At 33.2% G+C, this 17,658-nt stretch overlaps 1 protein-coding gene and 1 pseudogene across 1 annotated transcript; both read left to right on the forward strand.

Annotated features, from left to right (window-relative positions):
- The first annotated feature begins 4,716 nt into the window (after positions 1–4,716).
- Positions 4,717–6,701, forward strand: LOC114388917 (annotated as a pseudogene).
- Positions 6,702–13,071: 6,370 nt separating this feature from the next.
- LOC114388912 (receptor-like protein EIX2) lies at positions 13,072–16,464 on the forward strand. The gene has a single exon (XM_028349458.1). It carries the CDS (start codon positions 13,095–13,097, stop codon positions 16,380–16,382), a length of 3,288 nt encoding a protein of 1,095 aa, XP_028205259.1. The 5' UTR covers positions 13,072–13,094; the 3' UTR covers positions 16,383–16,464.
- The last annotated feature ends 1,194 nt before the right edge of the window (positions 16,465–17,658 follow it).

Genomic DNA, 17,658 nt, shown 5'->3' on the forward strand with positions numbered 1-17,658 from the left:
GTTAAGACATTTTACTATAATAAATTATTCAACTGGAGGTATGAATTGTTCTATTAGAATATGTCAAAGAAGACGAAGAACCTGTTTTCTCTGAAGGCCACTCAAAGAATCCAACACATATCTGCTGGAGTTTAGTACGTTGAAACGGATATTGAGCAAGACCCCTATAGAGATGAGTAAATTTTAAGTAGCTGACAACAGTGCTATACAATTTATATGCCAGATCTAATTCATCAGGTTACATTAAAAATAAAATTCCAATTAAGAATCTCAGAAGCTTAATTAAATTTTAACAAAACATGTGCTATCAGTAACTGTTTCAAATGGACTTCATATCTGTTTTCAGAAAATAACATTTATACCTGATCAGTAGTCAGTATTAAGAACCATAACAGAAAGGCATGACCTTTCTTGGCTAGAAAGAGAATGAGATGCGTTAACAATACCAGACGTAAATTGACTCAGTTTTCGCATGTTCGGATTAGTGAGTATATTGAATATATTTCAATCAGTATTAAGAATCAATCTTTATGAGTGGAAACCATGAATAAAAAAGACAAACCTACTTGTGCACAATATCTGAATCTGCTTGGTGACATTTTGGGTTCATATAAGCATTAATTACTTGTAAAATGTTATCATCCGGCCGTAAATCATTCTTACCTCCTGCATAGACAAAAGATAGAAGCTAAGATACAATGTTCAAGAGACACCAACAATCCTCCATTTGACAAAAATAATTATTAACTGCAAGTCAACATTTGTGTACAAGTTGATGCAGACAATGCATTCTAGAAGACATAAAAAAAAGCACAAAGATATTAGGTATATAATTCCATCCTTTGGTTTAGAATTAGATATTATATTGGGTCCACTGTAACATCTCTCATTGCTTAACAATTTACATTTACATGGACAGTAATCAGTTAGTGTTAATTTAGCTTTTTTCTAATATACTAATTTAGCTGATATTATATTTTCAGATAGCGGATATAATTGGTTCATGACATGGTATCAAAACATGCATGATTAATAGCATGTTTGAATCTAACTCCATGATCCACATTGTCCAAGAAATTTGAGTCAAAATTTTAAAAATGACACAAAAGCAAGTATTTTTTGCTTCAATTTGACGTGCATTCACAACAATGAACACCAAACCAAACGGGCACTAAGTGGTCTAGAGTTTGATCATTGTTACCCCCATTTTTCTAATAAAAAGTAGAATTTCAAAACAAGGTAGGTGGGCATTTACATTATTTATGCTTCAATCCAAAAGGTTTTGGTGTTTTACTAGTGGAAAGGGACATGTAAGAGACTCAATAATTCACACCTTAAAGTTTGCATTTATTATGTACAAATACAGTTAATAACCTATAAATCAAATCCTGATACGTTTGTTGACAAAATTCTTTTAAAAACATTAAAACCTCTCTTCTATGTCAAATATTAAGTGTACAACAACAACAACAACAACAACGTCTTATCCCACTAGGTGGGGTCGGCTACATGGATCAACTTCCGCCATAATGTTCTATCAAGTACCATACTTCTATCCAAATCATTAAGTTCGAGATCCTTTTTGATAACCTCTCTTATAGTCTTTTTGGGTCTTCCTCTGCCTCGAATTGTTTGTCTTCTCTCCATCTAGTCTACTCTCCTCACTACAGAGTCTACCGGTCTTCTCTCTACATGCCCAAACCACCTAAGTCTATTTTCCACCATCTTCTCTACAATAGGCGCTACTCCAACCCTCTCTCTAATAGCTTCGTTTCTAATTTTATCCTGTCGAGTCTTACCACACATCCACCGCAACATCCTCATCTCCGCTACACCTACTTTATTCTCATGTTGGCTCTTGACCGCCCAACATTCTGTTCCGTACAAAATCGCCGGTCTTACCGCAGTCCGATAAAACTTTCCCTTTAGCTTGATCGGTACCTTTGCATCACATAACACCCCCGATGCTTTTCTCCATTTCATCCATCCTGCTTGAATGCGATGATTCACATCCCCTTCAATTTCTCCATCATCCTGTATTACAGACCCAAGATATTTAAACCGTGTGACTTGAGGGATAATATGGTCTCCTATTTTCACCTCTGAGTTAGAAACCCTCCTTCTTTTGTTGAACTTACATTCCATATACTCCGATTTGTTTCTGCTTAGGCGAAAGCCATGTGTTTCTAGAGCTCGTCTCCAAGTTTCCAACCTCTCATTCAACTCCTCCCTCGACTCTCCAAGGAGAACTATGTCATCTGCAAAAAGCATGCATCTCGGCGCTATCTCTTGGATTTGTTCCGTGAGGACATCCAGAATTAAGGTAAAAAGGTAGGGGCTAAGGGTTGACCCTTGATGCAAACCAATTGTGATGGGAAAATCGTCTGACTCTCCACCCTGTGTCCTAACACTAGTCGATACCCTATCATACATATCTTGGATAGCTCGAATATATGCAACCCTAACCCCTTTCTTCTCTAGAGCTTTCCACAAAATCTCTCTAGGCACTCTATCATACGCTTTCTCCAAGTCAATAAAAATCAAGTGCAAGTCTTGTTGGTCCATGCGATATTGCTCCATCACCCGCCGTAATAAATAAATCGCTTCCATGGTCGACCTTCCCGGCATGAAACCAAATTGATTCTCAGTAACTTGAGTCTCCTTTCTTAATCTCCGTTCGATCACTCTTTCCCATAATTTCATGGTATGACTCATGAGCTTGATTCCCCTATAATTTGCACAATTTTGTATATCCCCCTTGTTCTTATAGATTGGTACTAACGTGCTTCTCCTCCATTCCTCCGGCATGCGTTTTGACCTCATAATTTCATTAAAGAGTTTGGTGAGCCACTCAAGACCTCTATCTCCAAGAGTTTTCCACACTTCAATAGGTATGTTGTCTGGCCCCACCGTCTTACCGTTACTCATTCTTTTCAACGCTTCCTTTACTTCCTGTTTCTGAATCCGCCGATAGTACTTATAGTTCCAGTCCTCTTCTCTTGTGTCTAGACTGCTAGAGTCATATCCATATCCATCATTAAATAAGTTGTGGAAATACGCCTTCCACCTTTCCTTGATATCTTTTTCATGCACTAAGACTTTACCTTCTTCATCCTTAACACACTTTACTTGATCCAAATCTCTAGTCTTCCTCTCTCTACCCTTAGCAAGCCTATATATAGATCTTTCTCCGTCCCTGGTGCCTAGAGCTTGGTATAGTCCGTCAAAAGCTTAGGCTCTTGCCTCACTCATCGCCTTTTTGGTTTCATTTCTAGCTATCTTATACTTATCCCAAGTTTCAGAATTTCTACACCTAGACCACTCCTTGAAACACTCCTTTTTTACTCTAACTTTGCTCTGAACACTTTCATTCCACCACCACGATTCTTTACCCCTAGGTCCAAAACCTCTAGATTCACCCAACGTCTCTTTAACCACTTTAATAATCTCTTGGGACATCTTGTTCCACATATCATTTGCACGTAATTGATTCATGTCGTAGAGATTCGACAAAGTTTTACGTTGGCTGTCGAAAGCCTAACACAACCCTCTCCTTTTATCCGGACTTGGGACCGGCTAAGAATAGCAAAGCTAACCTAGGCAGGATTATGTCAAATATTAAGTGTATTATTACATAATTTGGACAGATAATATGTCCCTAATTCTCTGAAAAGTTTACTTGTATAGTAACACTAGAGCAGTGCCATAAACTGTTTTCTAGTTTGAGAAGGAAACCTGTCAGAAAAAATAATGTGAATTGAATACTCCGAAGACGGTAATATCCCCACACTTACAAGTTACAATGACAAATGTTGAACATTTTTCATGTGACATACAGACATTTACCCCCTTAACTAAAAAAAAAAAAAACAGACGATAAAAAATAATCAAATTAAATTGTAGTGAAAAATGAAACTATTAGTTTTAATTAAAGAAAATACTACTTATTTATTCCTTCCAATAATCAAATATTTTCTCATTACCAACTTGTCTCATTCATCTCTTATTTACTACTAATTGTTACTTGTAGTTAAGTGTGTTAGATTCATGGGTTAACAATGAGTCATGTATGTAATTAATAATCATTAATGTCATATTTTTTTATCATTTGAAGTGGAGTATTCATTTTTTCTCTTAATATTATTTTATCCTTCACAAAATTCAAATAAGATATTTTATTTGAGAGGATGAATTCAGAACCACTCAAACTAATGAGTTAAGGACTTATTGGTTATTAACATCGAATTAAAACTAGTTCTATGTATTTTGTTTTTATAAATTAAAGACTAATACTTGGTTATTGTCATTATTCAAAAAAGAAAAAAGGTTAAAAAGAAAAGAAAAGTGAGTGAGAAAGACACACTCGAGTCGAGCGGGAGTCAAAGCTGGAAAGTGGCAAATGGTAAAGAGTTGGGAAAGAGAAATCCAAAATTTTGCAATATATGTCGGGGACAAATCTGTCATTTGACTCTCCACATGTGTTCCTTCCAAATTTCAATACAGTTAACACCAGAATTATCTTTCTCTACTGAACCTAACATTCAGCACACTTCAACAAAAATCCATGACCAACACTTGCCACAACAATTTGGTACAAATTCAACACATACTCTTTGTGCTTCAGCTGGAAGTCATGATCAATTTCTACCAGAATATCCAACTCAAACCAATACCCCACAAACCTACACCACCACCCAAGTTGAGGAGCCACACTAAGAACCATCAAACGAGAGCAGTTACACAGATAAAATCTCCTCAGCAACCACAGTAATAGCTGACAAAGCCATCACTGCCAAAAATGTTGTAGCTTCAAAGCTCGGATACAGTGATGACACCACCGAAACAACTCAAACAAAGCATAAAGAAGAGAACACAAGCAATGAAAACCGTTAACAATCTCATCAGCAACCTCAGCCAAAAGCACTGTCACTTCGAAGCTTGTATATGACGCTGACACCGAAACAACTCAATCAAGGGATCACCAAGAGAACACAGGCAGTGCAAAACCATCAACAATCTCTTCAGCAACCTCTGCAATAGCTGATAAAGCCATGTCAGCCAAAAACACAGTCTCTTCCAAGCTCGGATACGGTGTCAACAACACCGAAACAACTCAAGCAAGCCATCAAGAGAACACACAACCATCAACAATCTCTTTAGCAACAGCTTGCAATAGCTGATAAAGCCGTGTCAGCAAAAAACACCGTAGCTTCCAAGCTCGGATATGGCAACAACACTGAAACAAAAACAACTCAAACCACTCAATCAGCAACCTCTGCAATAGCTGATAAAGCTTTCTCAGCCAAAAACACCGTAGCTTCGAAGCTTGGTTTTGGCGACACAGCAACAACAACACCACAAGAGAAGAGAACTGACCATGCTGCTGCTCCTACAGAATATGGAAAAAGTGTTGCTCAGTCTCTGACAGAGAAACTAGCTCCAGTTTCTGGAAAAGTTGCTGGTGTAGGAAGTGGTGTGAAGTCCAAAGTTTCTGGAACTCAAACTAGTAGTGTGGGTGTGGAACAGGACAAGGGGGTTTCTGTGAAGGACTATTTGGTGGACAAACTGAGGCCTGGTGATGAAGACAGGGCTCTCTCTGAAGTGATATCAGAGACTCTGCACAAGAAGGAACTGCCCCCAGTGGAAGTTACTGAAGAAGGTGTGAGAAAGGTGGTTTCTGATGCTGTGCATAAGAGAGAGGATGATCCTGAGAGAAGAATGGAACATCAAAGAATACTGGGAAAGGTAACTGAGTCAGAGGAAGTGAAGAGAAGGTTAGGAGGTGAAAGTGTGGTGACAGAGAAAAAGTACCAAGAGATGTATGTGAATAGTCCGGGGAAAGGTGTGGTTGATAAGCTTAAAGGTATGGTTGGGACATGGTTTACCAACCCAGCAGAGAATCAATCGTCACAAGGTAAATAACAATGAATAGTAGCTCTAGTTGTCTCCATGAGGTTTCTCTAGTTTGATCACTGCTTTTTGCAAATTTTACTTATTTCTAAATTAGTTGATTATATTGTTTTACCATACTTCTCTGACTAATTCTTTTGTTACTCTTCACATTCTTCTTGTTTTGCAGTTAGACAAACATATTTTCTATCGATATTAAAATTTATTTTCTCTCTGTTTGTCTATTATATTTGTCTTGTGACAGTTTTTCGATTTTCTTATCTTGGAAGAAGTGTTTTGAGAAACAAACGAAATTATGATTATGTATGTTTCTGTTAGTCTTAAGACTTGATTCCAAGATGAATCGCAGTTATTTGTTTACTTGTTTTGGTCATGCTTACATATTTTTCTATATTTTTTTTTTTTCATTTTGTAAGAACTGTTTAAAAAAAAGTGGAGTATTTTTTATCCTAGTGGTTTTAGACTTCAGTCCAAGATGAGTTACAATTTTTTTTTTTTTACTTTATTTTGGGTATGCTATTTTTTACTTAGGCAAAGTGCCACATTAATTTTGAATTTGTGGTTTGCATGGGTCGAAGATTCATCTATGAATTATGAGGCAGGAAGGGCAGAAGTGGAACAAGTTAACCAAGGTGCAGCAGGTGAAAGAAGGCTGCAGGAGTCATCTAATTGAAGAAGTGCTTTGAAGGAGTCTTTGCTTTGGGTGATTGTGTAGATTTTCTTAAAAGCTGTTTCAATATCTGTGTGTCTAGTTCTTTGTTGGAAGAAAGTTAGGATGTTCAAGTCACAGTTTATTTGTGTTTTTTTTAATGTTTATGTAAATATCCAATTTTATTCGGGTTTATTTTTATGTTTTATATAAAAATATTTAAAATATTTTTGAGAAAAAGAAAAGAGAAAAATTATAGAAGATTTGACAGTTACAAGAAGACTTGGCATCAGAAAACTGGAGTAATGGTGATTCAATTGAGAAAAAAAATATTACTAAAAGATAAGATCATTTAAAATATTTTTGAGAAAAAGAAAAAAAGAAAAATTATAGAAGATTCTTCTAAATAAAAATAATTAAAATATTTTGGAGAGAGAAATAGAAAAACCATAGAAGATCTGAAAGTTACAAAATTGATCATCAGAAAACTGGAGTAATGGTGATTCAATTGAGCAAATAAAATATTAGTAAAAGATAACGTCATTGAAGTTGTAAGTCTAAAGACAAGGAGATCGTGGTATAATGGAATCCTAAGTTGTTGTTGGATTTTCAAAGAAGAGATGCACTAGCATACAAGGAGGGGGACGGAGAAAAAAAGGAGAATTCTGTGAAGGAAAACCCATACAAAGATTGTTTTTTCGCAATTTTTTCAATGGATGATTATGATGCTATAAGTTCAGGTCGTTGTTCTTTTTGCGCTCTATAAGATCAGGTTTGTTTGTTTGTTTTTTTTCTTTTCTCTCGTTCATTTGTTGTTATGTTTGGCTTTTTTTATTTAATTTTTGGTTTCATGAATTCGTGTATGTATGCTATCCAAATGTTTGTTTTTTGAATAAAATAAGTATATACATTTCGACCGCATGTTTACCTTCATATTGTGGGTTAAAAAGCATATTTTTTACCTGCTTATTGTTCCTGATAAATTTCCGTATATAAAACAGTAAGATCGAGTGTCGAGTTTACAAGGACTTTAACTGTACCCTGAGTTTGTATATGTTCAATTTTAAGTAATCAATAAATTAAAATTGATATTTGTCAAATAATGATACGGAATATAAAATTTGACATAAATGAAGATAATTAAGCATAGTACATTAAAGAGATAGAATACAAACACTCAGGAGTGGGTTGTCAGTTGAAGTAGGATTACAGAATATGTTGAGACTCAACCTATCAAAACTACTCTTGATGCAACATTAAGGGTTTTTTACTACGTTATTTTGATTATTACCTTCATCCACTAACATACCCTAATCATGATTTCTCTAATCATGATTTCTCTTGTGAAAGAGTTTAAATTACCTAATTTCACTCCTAATCCCTTAAGAGCTATATCAAATAATTTTCTTTAAGAATAAAGATGTATAATAAATAAGGCAAAATAATATCATTCTATTCCTAGACACTGATTACCTAGATGTTCATAGGAAATAAACATTTTCCAATGCATAAACCCTATAACACTACATGAGAATAGGTAATAAAGCTATAAACATGATATTAAGCACAGAAAAGACAATAATATTAAATAACATTAAATAAATAGTTAGAATCATTACATCAAGAGTGTTTGATAGTTGAACTCCCAACAATGGATGATTTAGCCTCTCATTGTCATGAGAAGGTTACTAATACAAAAAGAAAGCAAGAGGTGTGAAAGAAAATGGAGGAAAGGGTCCCAAGTGAATGGATTTTCTCTCTTCTCTCGTGTCTTAGCTTCTCAATTTTCGTCCCCCTAAAGAATTGCTTAATTTTTCCTTTTTTTTTTCCTTTAAAATGAAGCACAATCATGTTTTGTGATATTGATCGTGTGCTAAGCCAGCATGTGCTCGCGCGAACTGCACATGCAAAGTCCATCTGACATAAGTGAATGTGCGTTAAGCCGCAAGGTGCAGGCTAAACCGCAGATGCGTACTAAGCCGTAGATGCGCACTAAGTCATCGTATGCGCGCTAAGCTTGACCTCCAAGTTGGCTCCTCGCGTTGAGCGGTTGTTGACGCGCTGGGTGAGCTGCTCCAGTTCTTCAACCATATTACAGACCTCCTACTATGTAATTCTATAAAAAAAATACACTAAAAAATACTATAAATTTGATAGCTTTAGCATTTATTGGACAAAAACTCAAAAGAAGTTAAATTTCTAATGTTCTAACACAAAATAAGCAATAAAAGAGAGGAAAATTAGATAATTGCTATGTGATTTAAACATATTTAAATTACATAAGCATATCAATTAACAGATTATACGTGGGAAAAAGTTTTTTTAAAATAAAAACAATGTTGTATTGCCCATTTCTTCTCTCTCTTATCTATCTCTTCATCACCCTTCATCTTCCTCATATCCCACTACTGTGCCACTGATGGTGTTTCATTTTTCCCCCGGTGGTTGGACTAAATGAAAACAAAATAGATGAAAGAATAGATATGAACCAACAAAATCTTAATATCAAAACATTAAACCACAAAATCGAGAAAAGAACAACTGTTTGGTTGGCTTCACTAGGTTTCATGGCTGGATTCACATTTGGATTTCATGTGGGATTTCACAATGAGGTTTGTCGTGAGTTGGGGCTCATTGGGTTTTGCAGCGGTGGTGGCAGTGGAGATCACAGTCGTTGGGTTTTATGACCGGTTGCGATTGAGATCATAGTTGGGTTCCTACCAATATTTCTACACTATGAATAAAGATAAAGAAATTTCTACACTATGAATATTTGAAATTAATTAAGATTAGCTAAATTCATCTAAATAACAATATGCATAAAGATAAAGAAAATTAAGGAAGGAAATAAAAGAAAAAATTAAGGGAAAATTTTTTGTTTGAGAATTTTAACAAACACTCGTGTATGCAAAGTAAATTGAGATTAAATCAATGAAAAAATTGTTCGGGTTTAATTTTATTGGAGTTCCTATCACGTAATCGCTACACATTTATATTTAATAAAGATTATATTATCATAAACCTACCATATTGTCTTAACTTTAATTTCTTAAGTGAAGAGAGCTAAATCTCTTGATTAAACTATCAATCCTTTGGATTAGCATAATCAAACAATTTGCATTAAGACAAAGTGTTTATTGATGCTCAACTATCCCTACACATAAAAATTATTGGGTGTTCTATCCAATTCGCAACTTAATGGAATTTTTCTATTACAATTGAATGAAAAATCATGCAAACAGGTGCAATCCAAAAACACATATTAGGCATAAAAGAGAAACAATTACAATGTTTTATTGAATAAAAAAAAAGTAGCTATTACATGGAAGAAGAAACAATTACATTAAACTCTAAGAGAAGATTAGTTCATGACAATAAAAAAACATGAGATATACATCACATAAATGTCCTAAAATGACACAAAAATTAAAGAATACATGATAATTATCGGTCATCCAAAATTAACTTAGGATAAGAAAAAGTAACATATTAAAATTTTATAGGAACGAAAATGATATATTTTAGTCTATTTTTTTTTAATGCTTGAAATAACTCTCAACATTTGTTGTCAGTCATAAAAAACTTTGACATGGATTTGATGGAGTGACCTATGGTTCCTGTTGAAAAAGTGGGGCCTTGATATGGATTTGGTGGAGTTGTCTACGGTTTGTCTAGAAGATATTTTTTTTTCTTTTATTTTATTTTGAATAATAAAAATTTGTTAATTTAAAATTAATTATAATTTCAAATTGCATGTAATAGAAGCCTTGAATTTAATAATGCAAGACTTTTTGTTGTTTACTTAACACACGTGTAATGAAAGGATTGATTTAATTAATGGTTAAATTTGAAGACTCATTATTAAACCAAATTTTATTACCTTTATTGTAAACTATTAATGTTTTTTATAAAAATATTAATATTTACTTAAAATAAAATTTTCATTAATTTAAGCAATTCTATAAGTTAAACTAAGAAAATAAAATCTTTCTTATTTTAGTATTTGGCACAAGAATAAATTACATTTCTTTGTAGATTATTTAAGTTATCGTATGAATTATTTTTTAAGAATATTATATTGAAGTGAGTATTTTTATGATTGCTTAAATTTGGCACTTAAAATTATTTAAAAAGTAAAATGGAAATTAAAATTATGCTGCTCCTATTATTTAAGCTGACAACTTGTAAAGAAAATAAAAAATATGATACTAATTTTTATGATAAAAAAATGGAGGACCTTGACATGGATTTGATGGAGTAGTCTATGGTTCAAGTTGACATGGATTTGATGGAGTAGTCTATGGTTCAAGTTGGAAAAGTGGGGACCTTGATATAGATTTGGTGGAGTGGCCAGCGGTTTCTCTAGGAGAAAACCTTGTTTTCATTTCTTTTATTTTGAATAATAAAAATTTGATAGTTTAAAATTAATTATGGGTTCAAATTGCAAGTAATAGAATATTTGAATTTTATAATGCCAGACTTTTTGTTATATACTTAACACTGGTGTAACAAAAGAACTGATTTAAATAATAGTTAAAATTTGAAGACGAATTAAACTAAATTTAATTACCTTTGATGTAAATTACTCAAAGATTAAAAAAATTATTAATATTTTCTTAAGATAAATTTTTCATTGATTTAAGTAATTATATACGGTAAATTAAAATAAAAATTGTTTCTTATTTTAGTATTTGGCACAAGAATAAATTATATTTCTCTATAGATTGTTTAAGTTATTGTATGAATTTGTTTTTTTTTAGAATATTAAATTGAACGTGAGTATTTTTATGATATTTTAAATTTGACACTTGCAATTATTTAAAAAGTGAAATGGAAATTAAAATTATGTTTCTCCTCTTATTTAAGTAGATATCTTGTAAAAAATACAAAATACAATACCGATTTTTTTAGAAAAAAAGTTAATATTCTTTTTCACACTTCTTTTTATATAACTAAGTAATTTTTATATGATAAAGAAAATAATATTCAAATTTAAATACAATTAGAAATAGATGATACAACAACCTTTCCAATTGATGACAATTAAATTTAGTCTTTTTTCATATATAAGAGAATATTGTTTTGTGAATTGAAAAGTTGATCAAAATTAAATAGCTAGATTGGAACGAGATAATCTTTTTTTTATATAGATTTTTTTAAACTGAATTGGTCTTTAAAGTACACCCTTTTTCTATAATTGATTTATTAACCAATTATATTTTTTTTCCTTGCTTGACTTAACTCGCAATAATTGTTGTCAATGACCGAACTTGATATGAAGGTAATGGAGTGACTATGTTTAAAGTTGAAGAAGTCAGACCATAACATGGCTGGACTTTGTGGAGTGTCCAAAGGTTCAAGATCAACAAATGGAAAACCTTGAGATGGACTTGATGGTGTGAGCTTTGGTTTAGAAGACAAATTTTCTTTTACATTATTTTTAGTTTGAATATTGAAAATTTGATAATTTAATATTAATTATGGGTTGGAATATCATGAAATAGAAGACTTGATTTTTTTTTAAATGTTGGACTTTTACTGTTTTCGTAACAAAAGTTTAACGAAAGGATTGATTAAATAATAGTTAAAATTCAAAGTTTAATGATACCAAATTTTCATTTAAGTAGTTCTATAGGGTAAATTAAAATAAAGTGATTCTTATTTATTTTTGTAAAAAAAAAAGCTGTACCAAAAAGAATGTTATTTATTTTAGTATTGAGCACAAGAATAAATCAATATTTCTTTGTTATTAATTTTTTTTATGAATTTAGTGTCCATAGGAATTTTAAAAAAAGAGATAGATACAGTAAATGCATAAATTTTTCGTATTCTAAGAATTAATTCGGGAGAATTGGATAATTAAGTCGATAATTTAAAAAAGCCAGCGTAAAAAAAGAAGTGAATTAAAATGTTAAAAAAATATTTTAGTATTAGTCACAATAATAAAAAAACGTAAAAAAATAATGAAAGTGAAAAAAAGGCTTAAAATATAATTGTCGTCTTTTTTTAATATGTTATTTTAGTTTTTTATTTTTTAATTGAAATATTTTATCTCTTATTTTTAAAAAATCTTGTAATTTTAGTCTTTTTATTTTTTAATTGAGAAATTTTTAAAAAATATGTCATTTTATTCCATTTGATCAAATTCTTGTTTTTAATTAGAATATTTTGTCCTTTAAAAGTTATTTTGAAGAAACCAAGAAATACAATAAATTTTATTGATTTTAATAAAATAATTATTTCCTATTCTAAGAATTAAGTCGGAGAATTGGATAATAAAGTCAATAATTAAAAAAAGAAACGTCAAAAAAAAAAAAAAGAAAGACACTTTCATCAGTATAAAGGAAACCGTTCTAAGAAGTGAATTAAAATATTAAAAAAGTATTTTAGTATTTGGCACAATAATAAAAAAGGTAAAAAATAATGAAAGTGAAGAAAAAAAAACAGGCAGGGCAGCAGTATAAATAATAGAAGTTTGATGATTTATATGCAGAAGCAACAACTACACTTGTTTTCTATATATTCTTGTGTGATCATGAATTCCTCCTCCATTTATATTCTTGTCTTTGTCCAGCTTTGGTTGTTGAGCTTACCATGCAGAGAGAGTGTGTGTATCCCAAGTGAGCGTGAGACACTTTTGAAGTTTAAGAATAATCTCATAGATCCTTCCAATAGGCTTTGGTCTTGGAATCATAATAATACCAACTGTTGCCACTGGTATGGAGTCCTCTGCCACAACGTCACTTCCCATCTTCTTCAGCTTCACCTCCACACCTCAGATTCTGCTTTCGAGTATGAATACTATCATGGATTCTACCGTAGATTCGATTTGGAAGCTTATCGGAGATGGATCTTTGGTGGAGAGATAAGTCCTTGTTTGGCTGATTTAAAGCATTTAAATTACTTGGACTTGAGCGGCAATACATATCTTGGAGAAGGTATGTCAATTCCTTCTTTCCTTGGGACAATGACTTCCTTGACTCACCTCAACCTCTCTCTTACTGGATTCTATGGGAAGATTCCTCCTCAGATTGGGAATCTCTCAAATTTGGTGTATCTTGACCTGAGTTCTGTTGTTGCCAACGGAACAGTACCCTCTCAGATCGGGAATCTCTCTAAGCTTCGATATCTTGACTTGGCCTACGTGGATTTTGAAGGTATGGCAATTCCTTCTTTCCTTTGTGCAATGACCTCCTTGACTCACCTCGACCTCTCTTATGCTGGATTCATGGGGAAGATTCCATCTCAGATTGGGAATCTCTCCAATTTGGTCTACCTTCACCTCGGAAGCTGGTTCAAGGAGCCTCTGTTAGCTGAAAATGTAGAATGGGTATCAAGTATGTGGAAGCTTGAATATCTTGATTTGAGTAATGCAAACCTATCCAAAGCATTTCATTGGCTACACACTCTCCAATCTCTTCCTTCTTTGACCCACCTATATTTGTCAGACTGCACACTCCCTCACTATAATGAACCATCCTTGCTCAACTTCTCATCTCTGCAAACTCTCCATCTTTACCGTACTAGTTATTCCCCTGCCATTTCTTTTGTCCCCAAGTGGATATTCAAATTGAAGAAACTTGTTTCTCTTCAATTATCAGATAATTATGAAATCCAAGGTCCGATTCCTTGTGGTATTCGAAACCTCACACATCTTCAAAATCTTGACTTGTCTTTCAATTCATTTTCATCTTCTATAACTAATTGCTTATACGGTCTTCATCGTCTCAAGTTCCTCAATCTAGGGGACAACAACTTGCATGGGACTATTTCTGATGCCCTGGGAAATTTGACTTCTCTTGTTGAACTTGATTTATCAGGTAATCAACTTGAAGGAACCATTCCAACTTCTTTGGGTAATCTCTGCAACTTAAGGGTGATAGATTTATCATATCTCAAACTCAACCAACAGGTTAATGAACTTTTAGAAATTCTTGCTCCTTGTATTTCCCATGGACTCACAACACTTGCAGTTCAGAGTTCACGACTTTCAGGCAATCTGACAGATCATATTGGGGCATTTAAAAATATTGAGCTGCTAGATTTTTTCAACAACTCAATTGGTGGTGCTCTTCCTAGATCATTTGGAAAACTTTCATCATTAAGATATCTCGATCTCTCTATGAATAAATTCAGTGGAAATCCATTTGCAAGTCTTCGATCACTCTCTAAATTGTTATCTCTTCATATTGACGGCAATCTTTTTCACGGAGTTGTCAAGGAAGATGATCTTGCAAATCTTACAAGCTTGACGGAGATTCATGCATCAGGAAACAATTTCACTTTAAAAGTGGGTCCCAATTGGATTCCTAATTTTCAACTTACCTATTTGGAAGTGACATCATGGCAGTTAGGTCCCAGCTTTCCATTGTGGATTCAGTCACAAAACCAACTTCAATATGTTGGACTATCTAACACGGGGATTTTCGATTCTATTCCCACACAGATGTGGGAAGCACTTTCTCAGGTTTCGTATTTAAACCTGTCTCGTAATCATATCCATGGTGAGATTGGGACTACATTAAAGAATCCAATATCTATCCCAACTATTGATCTAAGCTCAAATCACTTGTGTGGTAAATTACCCTATCTTTCAAGTGATGTGCTTCAGTTAGATCTTTCAAGCAATTCATTCTCTGAATCCATGAATGACTTTTTATGTAACGATCAGGACAAGCAAATGCTATTACAATTTCTGAATCTTGCATCAAATAATTTGTCAGGAGAGATACCTGATTGCTGGATGAATTGGACATCTCTTGTGGATGTAAATTTACAAAGCAACCATTTTGTTGGGAACTTACCCCAATCCATGGGTTCCTTGGCAGAGCTGCAGTCTTTACAAATTCATAACAACACACTCTCAGGAATATTTCCAACCAGTTTGAAGAAGAATAACCAATTGATATCCTTGGACCTTGGGGAAAATAATCTTTCAGGAACTATTCCAACATGGGTTGGAGAAAACCTCTTAAATGTGAAAATCCTCCGCCTTCGATCAAACAGATTTGGCGGCCACATTCCAAATGAAATATGTCAGATGAGTCATCTTCAGGTTTTAGACCTTGCACAAAACAATCTGTCTGGCAATATACCGAGCTGTTTCAGTAACTTGAGTGCCATGACACTAAAGAACCAAAGTACAGATCCTCGTATCTATTCTCAAGGACATTATGGTACGTCTTACTCTTCGATGGAAAGTTTAGTTATTGTGCTACTATGGCTGAAAGGAAGAGAAGATGAGTACCGAAACATTCTGGGTTTGGTAACAAGCATTGATCTGTCAAGTAACAAATTATTAGGAGAAATACCTCGAGAAATCACAAGTCTAAATGGATTGAACTTTTTGAACTTATCCCACAACCAAGTGATTGGTCATATTCCACAAGGCATTGGTAATATGGGATCATTACAGTCCATTGATTTTTCGAGGAATCAACTTTCTGGTGAAATCCCTCCAACCATTGCAAATTTGAGCTTTCTGAGCATGCTAGACTTGTCTTACAATCATTTGAAGGGAAATATTCCAACAGGAACTCAATTGCAAACTTTTGATGCCTCCAGCTTCATCGGCAACAATCTATGTGGTCCACCACTGCCCATAAACTGCAGCTCCAATGGGAAAACCCATAGTTATGAAGGAAGTCATGGGCATGGAGTGAATTGGTTTTTTGTCAGTATGACAATTGGATTTATTGTGGGATTCTGGATAGTGATTGCTCCTTTGCTGATTTGTAGATCATGGCGGTATGCCTATTTTCATTTCCTTGATCATGTGTGGTTCAAACTTCAATCTTTTCGCTTAGGTAGTATCACTGTTTAGTGTTGCTTAGAATACTCCGAAGTTTTATCATTGTATTGGCAGGTTGATCAATTTGTAGTCATTGCTATCTTCTTTTTTTTTTTTCAAATTTGAGAGCCTTATTTAAATTCTGTTTTTGGATGTACAGAGGGAGAGTAGCTGAACGTAAAGAGGGGAAGGATAGGAGGTGTGGGGAAATGGAACTAAGGATAACCAAGTAATTTCAAATGCTTTGGTAGTCTCAATGGCATTTTTTGTAGTGACAATAGTAGCCCATATATATATAAATGATTATATGTGTGATACAACAAAATCCAGGAGGATAGATAAAACAACCCATACCAACTATACAAATTACAAGTTAATTATTATTTTTACATATTTTGATGCACAATAAATAGCACCAACACAACAATGTTATATTTACTAATATATTTTTTAATATTAACTATTTTAATATAATTAATACTGTTATTTGAACAACATAGACATTATCTTCATTTTTTTTCCTTCACCGTCTTCACCCATCTCCCTTTGTTACTAAAAAATGTAACAATTACAGTAAAAGTTAATTTCTTATGAAACATGCTTCATTTAGCTTATTTTAAAAATTAATGTGATAACATTTTTAATAGATGAAAATAAAGAAGAGTAATTATTTTAAAAAGAATTATATAAACATACACTTATTAGTATTGGATATGATGACTTTACACTCCATATAAAACAAATTCAATAAACGATACCTGAATCTTTTGTTCATAAATTTAGGGACATGAAAGGTGCATAGATTTTTCTAGTAGTGTCACAGTCCTACTATTGTACGTATCCCACTTTTTCTCTTTTTCAGAATGATAGATACCACCACGCATATTGTTTCTGGTTCTATACTCCTTTCAGGACAGATTCCTCCATGAACAGTGGTATTTGGCTAAAGAGTGTTGTGTAGGTACGTATAAAAAAAACAATTCGACACGCAAATTTCCAAACAGAGCACTAAAATGGCAAATATTACATACCTGGATATAACTAAATTTGGGTTTATACAACTGACTAATAAGATTTTAAAAAACAGTTTGCCATTGCAATTTCTACTTGATCATGATTTACTAAACATTTTCTTTGAGGAGTCTTTGTAATTGCAACATGACAATAATTAATTATGACTGTATCAATTATATTTGTCCATAGTATTTTCCAATACAAAAATCACGAGAAAACTATAACAACTGTGGTGGGTGAATGCATGCAAGTGATGCAACACAAACCTTGGGGTGGGGTCGATCCAATTCAGATG

This window comes from Glycine soja, chromosome 16 (assembly GCF_004193775.1).
Source record: "Glycine soja cultivar W05 chromosome 16, ASM419377v2, whole genome shotgun sequence".
NCBI classification, from domain to species: Eukaryota; Viridiplantae; Streptophyta; class Magnoliopsida; order Fabales; family Fabaceae; genus Glycine; species Glycine soja.